Source organism: Oratosquilla oratoria, chromosome 30 (genome assembly GCF_046742065.1).
Source record: "Oratosquilla oratoria isolate Oo_2021 chromosome 30, ASM4674206v1, whole genome shotgun sequence".
In the NCBI taxonomy this organism is placed as follows: domain Eukaryota; kingdom Metazoa; phylum Arthropoda; class Malacostraca; order Stomatopoda; family Squillidae; genus Oratosquilla; species Oratosquilla oratoria.
Window position 1 is genome coordinate 11,190,237 of NC_134806.1, and position 20,062 is coordinate 11,210,298.

Genomic DNA, 20,062 nt, shown 5'->3' on the forward strand with positions numbered 1-20,062 from the left:
TCAGAGAAAAATATTCAGATTGGAAAGAGGTGATCAGTGGAGTACCGCAAGGATCTGTACTGGCACCAATAATGTTTGCTATCTATATGAATGACATGGACGAGGACGTGAACTGCTACATGAGCTTCTTTGCTGATGACGCCAAACTGTTAAGGAAAGTAGAAACTGATGAGGACTGTGAAGCTCTGCAAGAAGACCTAAATAGGGTATGGAACTGGAGTCAGAAATGGGAAGTGGACTTTAATACTAAGAAGTGTAGCATAATGGAGTTTGGAAAAAGCAAAAACAGAATATCAGGAAAATATACAATTGGAACCAAGGAAGTAAAGAAAGTAGGATCCGAAAAAGATTTGGGTGTAATTATCACGAACGACTTGTCCTATGATATACAGATTAACAAAATTGTCGGGGAGACCTACAACTTGCTAAGATCAATTAAAGTGGCATTTACATACTTGGATGAAGACATGATAAAAAAAATATTGGTTACATTGATAAGGCCTAGATTAGAGTATGCGGCAACATTGTGGTCCCCCAGTACCAAAAAGAATATAAAGAAAATAGAAAGAATCCAAAGAGCAGCTACAAAAATGGCACCTATCATACGAGGAGAGATTGGCTAAACTGGAGTTACCGACACTGGAGCAAAGAAGAGAGAGAGGTGACCTATTGACCATCTACAGAATCATGAAAGGCACAGAGATACTTGATAGAGAGAACTTACTTAACTGGGACAAAAGAAACACAAGAGGACATGGAAAGAAAATAAAAAACATAGCTATAGAAGAGAACTGAAGAAAAACAGTTTTCCACATAGAGTTTTGGACACTTGGAACAAACTGGATAATGAAATAGTATGCGCAAAAACCATTCATGAGTTTAAAAACAAACTAGACACTGCGAGATACAATGGCGGGACATCACGAGCATAGCTCCCCTTCCCGCAAAATACAACTAGTTAAATACACACACACCATCATCTTCCTCAAGGAGGTAGTAAATGTTTGTAATGTTAGTGAAGCTTTCATACCCTCAGCAAGACTCAGTATTGGGTCTATCATCGCACGCCCTAAATGTTACCATTACACCAGCAAGTGGTATTTACCTAACTGTAATATGCAACAAAGATGCTACACTCTTCAGGTCTCATCTCTTTTTTCTCCATTATTTGAATTCAGTTTACAAGTCACTAATGTATGAGTCTGGGGTAGTGTTTCAATAAATATGGGAAATGGGTTTCATAATATGTTTACCCAGTGCAAACATAACAAACACTGTGAACATACACAAGTGCACCCAATATACATACATAAAACACACACATATAAATTTGTACGCACACAAAAAGAATACAAAGAGCAATAACAAAGTTGGTCCCAACACTTGCAAACCTGACATATGAACAAAGACTGGTTGAACTGAAATTGCCAACCCTAGAACAAAGAAGAGAACAAGGGGACCTACTAACCATCTACAGAATTATGAAAGGAAAAGAATGCCTTGATAGAGAGGACTTGTTAAAGCGGGACAGAGGAAAAACAAGAGGACATGCAATGAAACTCAAAAAGGATAACTACAGAAGAGACCTGAAAAAGAACAGCTTCCCACATAGAGTGATAGATATATGGAACAAATTGGATGAAGAAATAGTGTGTGCAAACACAATACAAGAATTTAAGAACAAACTTGATCTTGCAAGATACAAAAACAGGTCACCATGAGCATAGCTCCCCTTCCTGTATAATACAAATAGGTAAATACAATTGTCAGATTGACGGTGAAGAATGGAACTCTGGAAAAAACTCAATTTTTGTGGATTTCAATGATGAGGGAGCACCTGTGTTGTATTAGTAGGGAAGGTGAAAGGTCATGGTGTAGTGGGCAAGTGAAGAAAAAGGAGAAGGGGAGGAATTATTTAGGAAAATGGGAGAAAATGAGGAAGGGGAGAAACATGCCTTAGACGTCAGAAGGGGTGTAAACAAAAGATGTGCAGACGACACAGCTGAAGTCAAACAAGTCAGTAAAGGAATTAAGAGTAGGAATATAGATAAGAGCAGCTCAATAGAAAGTGGAGATAATTATTTCTATGGATTTAATGAGGGAGATGACAACCTCCCCCGATTAGCAAGTCTAGAGGAAAATTAACAAAAATGAATGAAGCATGGGAGGTTAGGTTTAGTCAACTAACACTAATTACACAAAGAGTTGACATATTGGAAAAACTAAAGGAGAACCAAAACCTAAATAGAATTAAAAAGACAGTTAAGAGAAGTAAAGGAGGAGAATGAGGAATTAAAGAGGAATAATAAAGAGAATAAAGAGTCCATAGCAAAAGAGGTAAGTGGTGGGAAAAAAGTTCAGGAGGATAACAAAATTAAATTTAGAGATATAGTGAAACAACAGATGTAGAAACACACTAAGGACACAGTTATTAAAGTGATGAGAGAGGAGAATATAGAGACTTAGCAGATAAAAAGAAATGTATAATTATATTAGGAATGGAAGAGAAGCATAATCTAAATAGTACTACAAAAGTAAGAGATGAGAAAGAAAAAGTAAACAAGGTATTAAATATTTTGAGGTGAACAAGAAATAAAGAAATTGAAGAAATATATAGACTAGGGAAATACAGTACAGACAAGACCACACCAATTAAGGTTAAATTCAGGTCACAAACGACAGCAGAGAATGTCTTAAGAAAAAAAAAAAAAAAAAAAAAAAAACTAGCAAATAGTGCTCAGTATAAACAGGTATGGATAAAAAGAGAGATGAATAAAGAGGAAAGATAAGAGAAAACAAAAAGACTAGAAGCTAAGGAAAATATGAGAACAGAACAGAGCCAAAGAGAAATTCTATTGGAGAGTAGTGGGTATGAAAGTGAGGAAATGGTTCATATTAGTGAAAAACAGAAGAGAAACAAAAAAACAGGATGGAGGTAATGGAAAATTAAAAGTGCCTTTCACAAATATAGATGGATTAATAACAGGCTTGAATGAAGTGAATGATTACCTGAAGGAAAAACCTGACATAATGGGAATTGTGGAGACAAAACTGAAAGGTCCATTACCACCCAACAGTGATTATTGGATTAGAAACAGAGAAGTAAAACAAGGTGGTGGAGTTTTCCTGACTAAGAAGGATATAAATGTGAGGAATGTTACATATGGAAAGAATAGAGTGAAGATGATTATGATGGAAATAGAGGACAGGGATAAGAAGAGCAAGACGTTTGTGGTAAATTATGTGCCTCCTAAAATGGCTTTGTGGGAAGAGAAAGAACACAAAAACATGTTAGAAGACACAAGGATTACACTAAATAAGATAATGGAAGATGGAGGAAGAATAGTTATAATGGGTGACTTTAATTGTAAAGAAATCCGCGGGGAAGAGATGACAATGAAAGGTGGAGATGACCTATGGGGAAATGTACTACTTGATATGATTATAGAACATATAATGACACAATGGATACAAGAGAATATTAGGTATAGAAATAAGGAAGAACCACTGTCCTATGATAAACAAATAAACAACTTGCTAAGATCATTAAAAGTGGCATTTACATATTTGGACGAAGAAATGCTTAAAAAAATATCAGTCACACTAATAATGTCGCCTATGTAGTGACATTGTGGTCACCCAGTACCAAAAAGAATATAAAGAAAATAGAAAGAATCCAGAGAGCAGCCACAAAAATGGCACCTGCACTTTCAAACTTGTCATATGAAGAGAGACTGGCTAAACTGGAGTTACCGACTCTGGAGCAAAGAAGAGAGAGTGGCGACCTACTGACCATCTGTAGAATCATGAAGGGCACAGAAATACTCGATAGATAGGACTTGTTAAACTGGGACAAAAGAAACACAAGAGGACATGGAAAGAAACTAAAAAAACATAGTTATACAAGAGATATGAAGAAGAACAGTTTTCCACATAAGAGTGGTGGACACTTGGAACAAACTGGATGAAAAAACAGTGTGCAAAAACCATTCATGATTTTAAGAGCAAACTAGACACTGCGAGATACAAAGGTGGGACACTACGAGCGTAGCTCCCCTTCCCGTAAAATACAACTAGGTGAAACTAGGTAAATAAATCTGAGTTTAGCATGATAACTTGGAGAGTAGGAGACAGGACCCAATGAGCATTGCTCCTTTCCTGCATACCACAATTAGGTAAATACACACACTCATGCATGCACACACACACAACATACACACATGTACATATATACACAAATTTTATTTTTATGTGTAGATATGTATATAAAATACACTAATGAAACAAAAAATACTTCACTGAGAATGAGCTATATATCAGAAATTGTTCTGATTAGGAACAAGTTTTATGAGCATGGGAATTACTCAATTCACCCATAAAACATTATTAACTCTTACCTCTGCATGGTGCTCCTCATTCTGCTGCAGAAGGTCAACACATAATTCTGCTAGATGTATGAGGTCTTCAAGTTTTCTACTGGGTGGCACTCCTCCCTCACTGGTTAGGTCTTCTGTACAATTACACATACAAAATATTCATTGTAATTCATAATGATTTCAATGACTGTGTAACATAATAATTAAAAAATTTGGATAACAAGACTTTTCTGAGTATTGACTATCTTATACATACAATACATACATATACCAAGGGCTTTTCCCTCCTTACAAGGGAGGTAGCCAAAGTCGAAAGGCATAAATCCACTATCACCCATTTTATCCCTACATACTCCACTCCCATTCACTAACCCTCCCTCCCTCCCTCTTTTCTTGGCTTCTCCTGGATGATGGGTCATCCCTGCATCTCTCCCACTGCCCTGGGTCAGAAGCAATGCAGCAAGACACTGCACATCCTTAGCAAGGCAGCTTCATTTAATAGGCAACTACCCCCCCTCTGTCCCCTCATGTATAAAAAGAGAAGACAGAGAGAAATTCCTTTGGGCTGTGTCATAATATCATTCACACATACTCCCTCACCCCCCATCCCCCACCCACTGCCTTCCATACATCACAGCATCATTCATATACAACCATTCTCCATTCACCCCTATCTTCAGTCTTTTTCCTTCCTTCCTCAACAGACATTCATCTCTTTCCCAATGCCCCTTTTACCCCATCCATCTCATCCTTGGTCGCCCCCTTATGTTCACTACCCCCACCTTTGCCTTCCTCACCTCTTTTACTACATACATACATATAGCAAGGCTTTTTCCCCCTTACAAGGGAGGTAGCCAAAAAGGAAAAGGCATAAAATCATTCCCACCCATTTCATCCCTGAATACACTCCACACCCCTCCACCCTCCCTCTTATCTTAGCACCTCCTGGATGACGGGTCATCCCTGCACCTTGTCCACTGCCCTGGGTCAGATGCAGTGTCGCAAGACACAGCACATCCACAGCAAGGCCGCTTCATTAAATCGGCGACCCCCCCTCTCCATCCCCCCATGCATAAAAGGAGAAGATGGGGGAGAAAATCCCTTTGGGCTGCATCAAATTTTGCTCACACATACTACCTCACCCCCCATCCCCCTGCCCATTCCACCTCATGCATCACAACATCATCCATATACAACCATTCTCCATTCACCCCTGTCTTATGTCCTCTCCCATCCTTCCTCAACAGACATTCCCCTCTTCCCCAAAGCCCCCTTCACCCCATCCATCCACTTCATCCTAGGACGTCCCCTCATGTTCACTCCCTCCACATCTGCCTTCCATACCTCTTTTAATAGTCTTTCTTTATTCATTCTTGCCATGTGTCCAAACCATCCCTATACTCTTTCATCAACCCTATCTCTCAACTCTCTTTTCACCCCTGCTCTCCTCCTCACCTCACACTATCCAGCCTAGTAACCCCTATCATACTTCTCAGGCATTTCTCTAAAGCCCAATTAAACTTTTCCTCCCTTATGTTCCATGTTTCTGCCCCATAGTGTGCTGTTGGCACAATCACTTCTTCATACAATCTCCTCTTAGCATCCATTCCCAAATGTCTATTTCTCATTACACTCCTCCCTTTCCCACCACATTCGCCCCCAAGTATCTAAAGCTATCCACTTTCTCCAGTCTCTCTCCCTTAATACTCACTTCCAATTTGCTATCTTATACTAACGACTATCTCATACATGTTTTAATAATCTCTTAGTATTTGATCTCATCAGAAATCACCTACATATTGTGCAATATGACAATACAGTGGGCTCCTGAAGTTCTGTTATTCAATAGTTTTATGTAAAACGCTACCTCCCCTAATTCATGAAATCTACACTAGTTGCTCATAACTTCTGCTGTCTTGCCTCACATTTTTTTCCTTATAATGGCTGCCATATTCTTTAAATTATGTTTGAAGATGTAAATTTGGCATTAACAATCAATAATGAGCCTTAACACATAACTAGACAAAGAAATACCATCACCTCCCATTGTTGAAAAGTAGGAAGATGGACTATTGATTCAAATTAATACAGAGCCCAAAAACATGTTACAGTTAAAATTACTTAAGGTAATAATATAATTCTTAAATACTTTTATGTCAAAACTTTCCATTCCTTTCATGATTCTATAGTCAGTAGATCTCCTCTTTTTCTTCTTTGCTCTAGACTTAGTAGTTCTAATTTGGACAATCTTTGTTCATATGTATATGCCTTTTGACTTTGGCTACCTCTCTGGTATGGGGGAAAAAGCCCTTGGTATATAGATACAGATAGATGTCAAAACTATTCTTAAAGTTAAAACCTCAAGGCTTCTAAAGAAGATAACATTTCATTAAGTGAACACAATGGCAGCACAAAATACTTTGTTGGCATAAATGTTGCTCTTATTCTAGATATGCCTTTTTCAATGGACATATGGACTTTTGAGACAAGAATGGTTCTTTTGGTGAAAAATATGGCATAACAAGGTAGTTAAATGGAATACTTCTCATTTAAGGAGTATCCTTTTGAATATATATACAGCCTTGGAGTTAATAAAATGGAACCAGTTGGATCATGAAAAAATATTGTGTATGTGTAATTTGGTGAGGGTTACCTGGTTTTTGGATTGGGTCCAGTACCACACTCTATTCACTTTACCACTTCTCCAACTATCTTCCTCCCCTCTGTTATTAGATTTTTTATTTATCTATTAATTTAGCTATTTATTTATCTTTTATACATAAGGAGGTCACTATTCCGATGCCTACCCTCCACACTTTCTAATAGTTGGATAATCCAAGACCTTACATATGCCTAACATATACAAAACAAATTAAACTATTTATATACATCCCTTAAATGTAACTCATGCAACTTATGGTTCCACCTTACATGCACTACACTCACCAGCACACACCAGTACACTTAGAATTTGAGCTACATTGCCCAAAAATACACCAACAGAAAAACAAATTCTTAGTATGTTACAAATAAACATCAATGGTATCACAAACTCACAGACCTGCTTCATATCATACATCAACATAACATACACATAGCAATAATCCATGAAACAAAATTAACTCTACAATCTACATTGCCCAACTTTGTTGAATAAACAATAGTAACAAGACAACAAACAACACAAACTTGGACAAATGCACAACAATATCATTACAAACACAAAATAAAACAACTTATTATATTACAAATGTTTACTACACATACCACCCACATCAACCCACAGAAGCAGAAACAAGACTGGTTCAATAAAAGGTGTGAGATAGCTATAAAAAGCTCAGGACATGGCTTGGAGAAACTAGAGAGAGCAAAAAATCACTAGAACAAAGGAAATTTACAAGCAAGCTAGAAATTACTATACTTGAGTCAGTAGGCTGTAAGACAAGAATTTTGGAAGGGATGTTGTAGATCAGTTAAACAGCATATGAGGACGGAGCCTTTATTTGTATGACGTTTCGCTTATTACAGCACAAGTTGAGATACATATGCTTGAGATTAAATAAGGGGAAAGGAGGGAACGGGGAGAGAAAAGAAGTAGGGGGGGAGGGAAGGAAGAGGAGGAAGAGGAGGAGGAGGAGGAGGAGGAGGAGGAGGAGGAGGAGAAGGGGGATTAAATACTGGGAAAGGTTGAGAGTGCTGGCCCAAACGTACACGTGCAAAATGCTCACAAAGGGTGGTTTAAAATTTTGCTGGCCATGGGTATTAGGGGAATGATGTGGGGTGAGATGTTGAACATGCCCCTATTTTGTTCAATAATGTTTGTTCCTTGAATGATCGCTGCTTCCAAACACTTCCTGCGGATCTTGTCTGGTTCTCGTATCAGCAGCTCTGCATTCTTCCAGTCCATAAGATGGTTTTCCCTGTTTCTATGTGTCACACATGCATTGGTGGTGACATCATGCCTGATGTCATAACGGTGTTCACGTATTTGTGTATTGAGGTTGCATGACGTTTCTCCGATGTAAACTTTATTACATCCCGAGCACGGAATACGATAAACACCGGCTTTGGTGCCCGGTGTTTGGTTGTTGTATGTTCTCGTCTTCGTGATGTCTTTTATCGTCCTGCTGGTCTGGCACACTACTTCCAAATTGGTGGTTCTTAAAATATTTGGAAGTAGTGTGCCAGACCAGCAGGACGATAAAAGACATCATGAAGACGAGAACATACAACAACCAAACACCGGGCACCAAAGCCGGTGTTTATATTTTTCTGTGCTTGGGATTTGATAAAGTTTACATCGGAGAAATGTCACGTGACCTGAATACATGAACACCGTTACGTCAGGCATGATGTCACCACCAATGCATGTGTGACACATAGAAACAGGGAAAACCATCTTATGGATTGGAAGAATGCAGAGCTGCTGATATGAGAACCAGACAAGATCTGCAGGAAGTGTTTGGAAGCAGCGATCATTCAAAGAATGAACACTATTGAACAAAATAGGGGCATGTTCAACATCTCACCCCACATCATTCCCCTAATATCCATGGCCAGCAAAATTTTAAACCATCCTTTGTGAGCATTTTGCCCATGGACGTTTGGGCCAGCACTCTCAACCTTTCCCAGTATTCAATCCCCCTTCTCCTCCTCCTCCTCCTCCTCTTCCTTCCCCCCCTACTTCTTTTCTCTCCCCATTCCCTCCTTTCCCCTTATTTAATCTCAAGCATATGTATCTCAACTTGTACTTGAAAAAGCTGTAATAAGCGAAACGTCGTATGAATAAAGGGTCCATCCTTATATGGTGTTTAACTCGTCAGCATTGTCGACAACTGCTACTTTCATGAAAAATGTTGTAGATAAATGCAAAGATGAAGTGTTTTACAGGTTTATCAATGGTAAAGTACAACAAAGGTAAGAAATTGCGAAGCTAATATTGGGTGATGAGGTTTCTGAGAAGGCTTCAGGTCAGGCAGATATAATGAACAAGTTTCCAATCTGTCTTCACAAAAGACAAAAATATAAATGTAGAAGTTAGAGAAAAGCTCAATCTTCTGGAATCGCTGGATATGAGAAAATCTTCAGTACCTAATGGGATCTCAAACTAGATACTAAAAGATTGTAGGGAACAATTAGTAGGTAAGACTCATAGTCCTATTGTGTGTTCATTAAATAAAGGAATGGGGCTGTTCTAAATTACCTTGTTTATTCATAATTTTTTCATAACCACTTTTTTGTTTGTGTTGATTTTCACTAACCATTTCATTGGATGTGAGAAAAGATTCAAGTCCTGATGGGATCTCAATCTGGGTAACTAAGGAATGTTGGAAATGAGTAGTGGACAAAATTCATAGCCTTATTCTGTGTTCATTACAAGAAGTAGTGCCACAGGACTGGAAAAGGGCTAATGTACCAATTCACAAAGATGGAAGGAAGGAAGTGACTAAATCACAGGCTAGTATTACTAGCACAATCATGAAATTAAGTGAAAGGATTGTGAAAGACTGATGTGTTAAATAGCTTGAAGAGAAGAACATTTTGACAATCAGTCTGGGTTTAGAACTGGAATTTTGTTTGCATTGAACCTATTAAGCTTTTATTTAAGAGTGATTGATGTGCTGGAAGAAAGGGCTGGGTGAATGGTGTGCACCTCAATCTAGGGAAGGAGTTTGATAAATATCTCACAGTTGTCTTATGTAAAAATTGGAGCATACTGGGGGACTAAAAGGTAAAGTACTCAAATGGATGAATATTTTTTTAAAGGAAGGTATATGAGGATAGCAGTAAAGAATAAAATATCCAGATGAACGGCAGTGACCATCAGGGTTCCACAAAGACTGGTGTAAGCACCAATAATGTCTTTTATCTATGTTACTGACATGATGAATGGTACAAGCTAAGCCAATATATTTGCAATGATGCAAAGATCAGGAGTAAAGAATGAAGACTGTTGGTTGTTGACTAGAGATCTAGACGACACTATTCACATGGAGCCAAGGATAAAAAAAAATAAAAAAATAAAAACAAAAAAAAAAAAAAAAAAAGCAGAGTATTAGAAATGGGCAGTAGCTAAACAAAGATCACCTCTGAACTATTCCTTGGGAAGTAAATCTATTACTAAAACAAAAGAGGAGAGATTTGGGAGTTTTGATAAAAGGTAATCTGTCACTGAAGACTTATTAGTAAGATTGTATGGACAGATGTATGGATTGCTGTGAAACATAAAGGTGCCTTTTCATGATATAGATTTAAAAAAAAAAAAAAAAAAAAAAAAAAAAAAAAAAAAAAAAAAAAAAAAAAAAAAAAAAAAAAAAAAAAAAAAAAAAAAAAAAACTGGAACATTTGTCCGTGGTATACAGTTCAAGATATAAACGAGATCAAGGGAATATGAAGGGTGGCAAACAAACAGCCAAACTGGTTCCTAGCCTGGCACTTAAGCCATATGAGAAAAGACTAAAAGGAATGTCTATCAAAGTTGAAAGATCATAGACAAAGACGTGACTTGATTACAATACTCAGACTGCTGAAGGGGATGGACTACACTGACAAGAGATATTTTGTTTAGGGATGAGAGGGCTTTAAGAGGTCATGAGAACAAATTAAGAAAAATTAAGTCTCAAGGATATGAATAAGTACAGCTTTCCATGTAGATGCATAAATGCTTGGAATAGCTTATAAGGTAATACAGCCAAAGATAGAACAATACATAAATTCAAATCTAAATTTATACTCATATGGCCACTCTGAACAAACTTCTCACTGCAAAACACTCCTTAACATCTATATGTCAGCCCTGTCATATACCTTTTTCAAATATATGAAAACCCAAAAAAAGTCGCTCATATCTATCTTACTATAAAAACTTAGATAATGATAATAATAATTATAACAATACACCTGTAATACCATATATACTCATGTATAAGCCAACTTCATGTATAGTGCAATCCTACAATTTTTTGTTTTGTTTTGTAAAAAAAAAAAGCTGACTTTTTTATATACATTGTGTATAATATGATACCACCTTTTGAACATTACTAGTAGGCCTATTGTAGATGAATATTGCAGTGCTGGATATCATTTTGGACATTCTTCATAGCAAACAAATGGTCATAAAAACTAATGAACATCTGATACAAATGAAGATTTAGATGCTGTACTTTTGCTTTTGTTCATGCCTGACTACAGTTGCTCCTTTACCATGGGCCTGTCTCTTATGTAGACTAAGTTTCTTTCCTTTTGTTGCTATATGAAGATCAAAACTTCATTCACTGTGTATTCTACTTAAAATGAATAAAATAGCCCATGTAAATTAAGAATTAGCAATTTTTTTCCCATTTCAAATTTGTGTGTATCTTTATTCACAAGTGTTCACACTGCAGAGGTACTGCCTTTCCAATGGCAATCCTTTTGTCAAGATTAGCAATACATATATGCCTTATCAACAAATATTTACTAGTACTTTATTTTCTTGTTTTCCAAAAATCATTCACAATAACACATTGGTATCTTTCACAAACTGTTAAGTATGTATCAGACAAAAAGGAGTGCCGTTGGGAAAGCAAGACCTCAGCAATATAAACACTTGTATTTACCTAGTGTGAACAAAGGAACATGCAGATTGGAAAAAGGAAAACAAAATTGTCAAGTCTTCATTTATATAAGGTTTTAGTAGATTACAAGTATGGTAGTACACAAGGTGAATGAAGTTCTGATAGTAGCAATAGATAGGAAGAACGTAAGTTACAGGAGGCAGGTTAAAGGAGCTTACTGGTACTGTTAAAGTTAGCTATAGGTATTATAAGACTGTATTTACCTAGTTTTATTATACGGGAAGGGAGCTATGCTCATGGTGACCCATCTTTGTATCTTTCAGCATCAAGTTTTTTATTAAAATCTTGAATAGTGTTTCCACACAGTTTCTTTGTCTAATTTGTTCCAAGTATCTATTACTCTGTGTGGGAAGCTATTTTTTTCAGATCTCTTCTGTAATTATCTTTTTTGAGTTTCTTTTCGCGTCCTCTCTTTTTCCATTGTCACATTTCAATAAATCATTCTTATCTAAGATTTCCATTCCTTTCATAATTCCATAGATAGTTAGTAGGTCTCCTCTTTCCCTTCTTTGTTCCAGAGTTGGTAATTCTAATTTGGGCAGTCTTTGTTCATATGTCATTTTGGAAAGAGTTGATGCCGGTTTTGTTGTTGCTCTTTATATTCTTTCTAATTTTTTTTATATATTTTTTGGTACTGGGTGTCCATAGTGTTGCTGCGTACTCGAGTTTTGGTCTTATTAGTGCAGTTAAAATATTTTTTCTATCATTTCCTCGTCCAAATAGACAAATGCCACTTTTATTGACCTCAATAAATTGTAGGTTTCTCCAACTATTTTATTAATATGCTTCTCCGGTGTCATGTCTTTGCTGATAATCACTCTAAGGTCTTTTTCTGAGTTTACTTTTATGACCTCTTCTTCATCAATTTTGTAATCTCTCGATATTCTGTTTTTACTTTTTCCAAATTTCATTATGCTATATGTCTTGATATTGGATTTCACTTCCCACTTTTGAGTCCATTTCCAGATCTTGTCCAAGTCTTGTTGTAATTAGTTGCAATCCTCCTCCATTCTTACTTTTTTTTTTTTAGTATTTTTGTGTCTTCTGCAAAGAAATTCATATAACACTATTCCTTCATCCATGTCATTTATGTATATGGCAAACATGATTGGGTCCAGCCCTACGAGACACCACTTATCAAGGCACTTATCAAGGCACGGCACTTTCCTGTATTTTGCCCAAAGGGCCCATATATAGTTTGTTAATATCAAACCAGATTACTTTGTAATAAAATAGAAGAAACTCCGGTTTTGGAGTTTATCTTGCCCGCATTAAGTCCACCTTACGTAACAACAACAATCACCAACTAAAGGGGTTACAATGGAAGAGACAGCAGTAAAAGGAAGATGGGAAGAGCATTTTAAGGAGTTGCTAAATGTGAAATGAGAAAAAATTTGACACAGCCCAAAGGGATTTCTCCCCATCTTCTTTTCTACATGAGAGGATGGAGGGGGGGGGGGTCACCGAATTTATGAAGCAGCCTTGCTGTGGATGTGCTGTGTCTTGCAACAGTGCTTCTGACCCAAGGCAAAGGACAGGATGCTGGGATGACCCGTCATCCAGGAGGTGCCAAGATAAGAGGGAGGGAGGAGGGTGGAGGAGTGGAATATGTAGGGAATGGAATGGGTGGGAGTGGTTTCTATGCCTTTTTCTTTTTGGCTACCCCCCATGTAAGGGGGAAAAAGCCTTTGGTATTTGTATGTATGTATGAATGCTAAATATGAAGGACAATAGGGAAAGATAGTTGCAGTGGGAAGTGCTAATAAAATGACAATGAATGAGGAAAATAGAGGGAAAATAAGGAAAGAGGTGAAAGCAGTTATTAAAATGATAAAAACAGGTAAGGCACCTGGGTTAAATTGGTGTCATGTGGAGTTCCTAAAAAAGGGAGGAACAATGATGGTGGACTGGCTGGTGAGGTTGTTTAATGTTTGTCTAAAAGAGGGTAGAGTGCCAGAGGACTGGAGGAGTGCCTAGAGTTCTACTTTACAAGGGAAAAGGAGACAAGTGTGAGTGTAGTAGTTTCAGAGGGGTCAGTTTGTTGAGTGTAGTTGGAAAGACTTATGGGGGGTTCTGATTGAGAGGATCAGGAGAGGAACAGAGGGAATTGGTGAAGAACAGTGTGGGTTTAGGACAGGTAGGGGTTGTAAGGATCAAATTTTTGTGGTAAGGCAGATATGTGAGAAAGCTTTAGGAAAAGGTAAGGATGGTTTTTGGGCCTTTATGGATTTGGAAAAAGCTTATGACAGGGTAGACAGGAAAGCACAGTTGTAGGCATTGCAGATATATAGGATATAAAGAAAGCTGTTAAGAGAAATCAAGAGTTTTTACAATAGTAGAGCCTATGTTAGAATTAGAAATGGAGAGCGAGTGATTTGAAGTAAATGTGGGACTTTGCCAGGGATGTGTTATGTTGCCTTGGCTGTTCAATTTATTCAAGGATGGGGTAGTGCGAGAGGTAAATGTAAGTGTATGGGTTGGAGATTGGAGATAGTTAAAGAAAATGGAGACAAATGGAAGATAAGTCAATTGTTGTTTGCTGATGACATTGCACTTGTGGCAGGATCAGAGGAGGGATTAAGGAAGTTAATGACATAGTTTGGGAAGGTGTGTGAAAGAAGAAAGTTGAAGATAAATGTGGGTAAATGTAAGGTGATGAGATGCACAAGGGGAGAATGTGGCAGCAAACTGGAAATGAGTATTAATTAAGGGAGAGAGACTGGAATTAGAGAACTTTAGGTGCTTGGGTGCGAATATGGGGGGAAAAGGAGGAGTGAAGGTCGAGGTAAAATGTAGATTGAGAGAAACAAGTAAATGCCTTTGGGATTAAAAAGGGCAATGAAAAATACACATTTGGGAATGGATGAAAAGAGGAGATTGTATGAAGGAGTGATTGTGCCAACAGCACTGTATGGGGTAAAAACATGGAAAATAGGAAGAGAGGAAAAGGTTGAATGTGTTTGAGATGAATTTTTTGAGAAGTATGATAGTGGGTTTTGTGCAGTTTGGTGGATATATATATATATATAAAACAGTATCTCATGAACCAAGGCAGTTAGGCTAAAAAGGATCACATTTTTGGAAAGCTAGGTATTTTTTTTTTTAATCAAAAGGTTATTTTAAGATTCAAACACATTTTAAGGGTATATATTAACCAGTTTTCTTGGTTTTCATCAGGCTTTCCTTGGATTTGGTCAGGTTTGAAAGTGTCATACCCAATACATCCAAAGCAGGGCTACCTCACTTACGCTTGTTATTGTCCTTGTCCCCTCATGTGGAACATAATGATGATAATAATAATAATAATAAAAACAATAATAACAATAATGATAATAACAATAATAATATAAATAATAATATTAATGATAATAATAATAACAACAATAACAATAATGTTATGAAGGTGCTTGTAGGTTGAGTAAAAATTGAACTATGTACAGGGTCTAACAGATAAATCCGTACAACTTCTTATCACATGTTTTAAGATTAATATCTCGGGTTATAATAAACAGAGAGTTATGAAATTTTCAGTATATTTAGAAAAGGCAATAAGAACAATTTCATTCAATGTAACCACCTTCAGCTGTTATGACGCTTTCAACGCATTTACGAAACTTGGATACAGCGTTGATGATCTCAGACTTTGATAATGAACCCACAGCCTTCTTGATGTCTGTCTTCAGGGTTGTTATACTTCTGTGTGGCTTGTCACATGCCTTGGCCTCAATTCGCGCCCAAAAATAATAATCTAAAGGGTTTAGGTCTGGCGAATTTGAGGGCCACAACTCTTTGTTCCAGAACTGCACATTTGACCCTTCGAGAAGGTTGGTGGTCCTCTTCGCTGTGTGGGCTGGAGCCGAGTCTTGTTGGAAGACAAACTGGTTGCCACTAGCCTTATCTTTCATCCAGGGTATTATTTTCTCTTCTAGAACTTTGCAATAGACAACGGCATTGACTTTCTCCTTGTTGTTGAAGAAGTGAGTGAAGACGTCCCCCTCAGTTGACACCACACAGAGCACCATGACACTTGCTGGTTTCTTCGTCGTTGTCTTGTGTTGAACCTCTGAGGATGAGGAGGCTATCCAGCGATCATTCCGCTTATTGAAAGTCGCATCAACCGTGAAAATCTTCTCGTCGGAAAAAAACTTGATGACTGAGCCATTCGACTTCATCCAGTTCAACAGCTTTTGGCACCTGGTCAAGCGGATTTCTTTCATTTTTTGTGTCAAAAGATGTCTTTTTCCTTGTGAGAATGAGGTTAATCCCAATTTCTTTAATGCTCTGTGAATTGTCATTGTGCTGACACCTCTCTTCTTTGCCAATGTCGATAATGGTAAGGCTGGATTTGCATTGACACTTCTCTTGAGACCAGCTAAAAAGCGAGGTGTTAGAATTCTGCCCCTTCTGGGCTTGTGAGCAGCTCGTTGGTCTTCGCCGGTCTCATCAAAACGTTTACAAACATCGTAAACAGTTTGTCTGGAGTATTTTAGCATCCTTATTATGGCGCTAGGAGTGTGACCCGCGCGACGAAGTTCGCATATGGCTGAACGTTTGGCTTGTTCCATTGCTTAATGTTTATTGCACCGGTGCTAGTATACAACTGGCTAAATTATTAGACAAATGGAAGTATCTGGAAACAATCAGAATTGCCATATGTTACTTTTTAAGTGCTTAAAACCTCTTCAAAGTTTGTACGGATTTATCTGTTAGACCCTGTATTAGTTTCATATAGTTACAGACTTGTTCTGTGTTGAGAGAGTATGAATTGTATCTTTGGCAACATGAGATGCCCAGTCTGAGGGTAAGCAGATGGAGTGTGTAGTCCAAAGCAAGGTCTGCCCAAAGGGAGGTGTCTTTCCCCCATTGATTAGTGTTCATTGTCCCTAACTACCTTAAAGTAATGTGATATGAACAGTGAAAAACCCATGTTTAAAAATGAGTGAATGAAATAGCTTATATGAGATTACAGATGAGAGATGAATATAATGGATGGTCATAAGTATGGTGCTCTGTTTCTGTGTCTTGTACAGTGTATTGTGGAGACCATCTTGTCTGTAATTTCATGTGGTTTCTACTATCATATTCTTGCAGTGTTATTAGAAAAACAGTGAATACTCAAACATTGGTTTGGACAATACCACGAGGCTGAGGTGTACTGTGTGTGACTAAAGGGCAGGGTAAAGGTGTGAAGAGAACCCCTGTCAAAGCTGGCACAGGATGTCGAGATGTTGGTGAGACAAGCATACCCCACGGCTTCAGAGGACATGGTGGTTATGCTTGCTCTAGACTATTTCGTGGATGCCCTGCTGGATCAACAGCTCCAGATTTATGTAAAGCAGGTGTACCCAACCAACGTCCACATGGCACTGGCAAGGGCCATGGAGTTTGAGGTGTTCCTGAGCATCACTAGCATGTTGCAGGCACCTATGCTCCCTTGTTGAGAAGTCAAGGCTCATCAGGCACAGGTGAAGAAGACCACCAAAGTGTGGAAGCATAGCCCTGAAGGCTTCAGAGGAAAGTGCTATCAGTGTGGACAAATAGGTCACAAGAGATGCTGGTGTCCAGTGATATGAAGGATGTGTTCCCTCGACAGGCAGGATCTTCCTATGGTCTTGCTATGCTGTTGGAACTATGGTGAGTACACCCACAGGACAGATGTTTGCCAGCATGACAAGATGGTGGGGCCAGTGGGAAACCATACTGCACTGGGTAAGGGGCCCAAGACCCAACTATAATCCTCAGGCCCCCAAGTAGTGTAGACTGTTGTAACACCACTACATCGGCTGCTCAGGTGGATGGTACCATGGACGGGAAACCAAGCAGGATGGTCATAAACACAGGAACAGAGAAGACCATCATCAAGACAGACTTGGTGAACTTTGGTGTGATTGGCACTACAAGCAGCTCAAAAGTTCAATGCAGGTTAGTATTGGTGTGGGAAGCTTAAAGGAACAGTTGCCTGTGTACATGGCCAGTACAGAGGAGCCTTGTCTGTTGGGCCTGGATTACCTGATGGAGAGTGAGGCGATCATTGACTTTGGGAGTAGGAAGTTGGAGGTGCATGGTGAAGAGGTGCCCTTGATCCTCCCAGATGATGCAGATCAGGTAGGTGAGCTACAGTTAGCAGACACCCAGGAGGGAGAAGAGTTCAGTGTATATTGTCTAAACTGGGGAAAACAGCAGGAGTCCATGGAACTTGAGGGGAGCAGCCACAGCAGAGAAGTTATGTGAATGAAGGACAGTTGGAAGAATTTTCATGAAAGTAGCAGTTGCCGACAAGACTGACAAGTTAAACACCAATTTGGAAGTAGTGTGCCAGACAAGCAGGATGATAAAAAGACATCACGAAGACGAGAATACACAACAACTAAACACCGGGCACCAAAGCCGGTGTTTATTGTATTCCGTGCTCAGGATGCGGTAAAGTTTACATCGAAGAAACGTCACGTGACCTGAATACACGAATACATGAACACCGTTACGATGTCAGGCATGATGTCACCACCAATGCATGTGTGACACATAGAAACAGGGAAAACCATCTTATGGATTGGAAGAATGCAGAGCTGCTGATATGAGAACCAGACAAGATCTGCAGGAAGTGTTTAGAAGCAGTGATCATTCAAGGAACGAACACTATTGAACAAAATAGGGGCATGTTCAATATCTCTCCCCCACATAATTCCCCTAATATCCATGGCCAGCAAAATTTAAAAAATTCAAACCACCCTTTGTGAACATTTTCCCCGCAGATGTTTGGGCCAGCATTCTCAACCTTTCCCAGTGTTCAATCCCCCTTCTCCTCCTCCTCCTCTTCCTTCCACCCTCTACTTCTTTTCTCTCCCCATTCCCTCCTTTCCCTTTATTTAATCTCAAGCATATGTATCTCAACTTGTACTTGAAAAAGCTGTAATAAGCAAAACATCATACAAATAAAGGCTCCGTCCTCATATGGTGTTTAACTTGTCAGTTGGAAGAAGCAAGAACAACTTGTGTGGAGCTGCTGGAGCACCTGAAGGACTTGGCACAGATGAGCTCCACACACCTGAATGAGGAAAAGACTGAGTTGTTGTGTCGTCTCCTGTCACAGTACTCAGATGTACTCAGCAGTGGAGACATGGATGTCAGTAGTACATCATTGGTGCATCACACAATCAACTCCAACAACTGCCCACCAATCAAGCACTCAGTGAGGAGAATTCCTATAGTGAAATGAGTGGAGATGGAACAAGGTATGCAAGAGTTGGCAGCTTTGGGTTTGGTGGAGAAGTCTGACAGTCCGTGGTCATCGCCGGTGGTACTAGTAACACAGAAAGATGGTACCAAGATGTTCTGTGTCAACTATAGGGCACTGAATGCCATGATTGTGAAAAATTCTTATCCCTTGCCCAGGATTGATGACGTGCTCGACGTGCTGACAGAAGTACAGTGGGTCTCCACGCTAGACCTGAAATCAGGTCACCACCAAGTGGAAATGGAAGAGGAAGACAAAAAGAAAACAGCATTCTTGTTTGGGCAGGGATTTGGCATTTCAACATGATGCCCTTCAGCCTGTGTAATGCTCTTGGATGTTTCAAGCTCCTCATGGAGAAGATCCTTGAGGGGCTGTAATGGAGGACAGCCATAGTGTTGTTGTTGTTGTTGTTGTTGTCGTGTATGATTTGAAGGGTGTTGTGGTGTGTCTCACAGCCATAGTGTACAATGTGCTGGTCATTGGATGAAGTTTTGAGCAGGAGCTAGAGCAGCTAGAGGAAGTTCTAGGCTGCCTGAGGAAGGCAAACCTAAATCTCAGTCCCAAGAAGTGCCATTTCTGGGTCACTTCATGGGCAGGGATGGAGTATGTACTGACCAGCAGAAGGTAGCAGCTGTGGAAAGTTGGCCAGTGTCCACCTACGTGTCAGAGCTTTGTAGGTCTCTGCACCTATTATGGGAGGTTTGTGGAAGGGTTTGCAACCATAGCTGTTCTGCTCCACCATATCACATGAGAAGGACCACTCTTTGACTGGACTGGACTGAAGTGTGCCAATGAGCTTTCAGTGACCTGAAACAGGCTCTGATGGACACTGATAC

General features: G+C 39.0%; 1 protein-coding gene across 24 annotated transcripts in view; it reads right to left on the reverse strand.

The window, feature by feature from the left end:
• Cadps (calcium-dependent secretion activator 1) overlaps window positions 1–20,062 on the reverse strand; it is a 1,142,346-nt gene that overhangs the window by 122,807 nt on the left and 999,477 nt on the right. For all 24 annotated transcript variants that reach the window (XM_076212572.1, XM_076212575.1, XM_076212566.1 and 21 more), the window contains one exon: window positions 4,398–4,510. In XM_076212572.1, coding sequence (XP_076068687.1) covers window positions 4,398–4,510 — 113 coding nt within the window. The remainder of the gene's footprint in view (window positions 1–4,397; window positions 4,511–20,062) is intronic.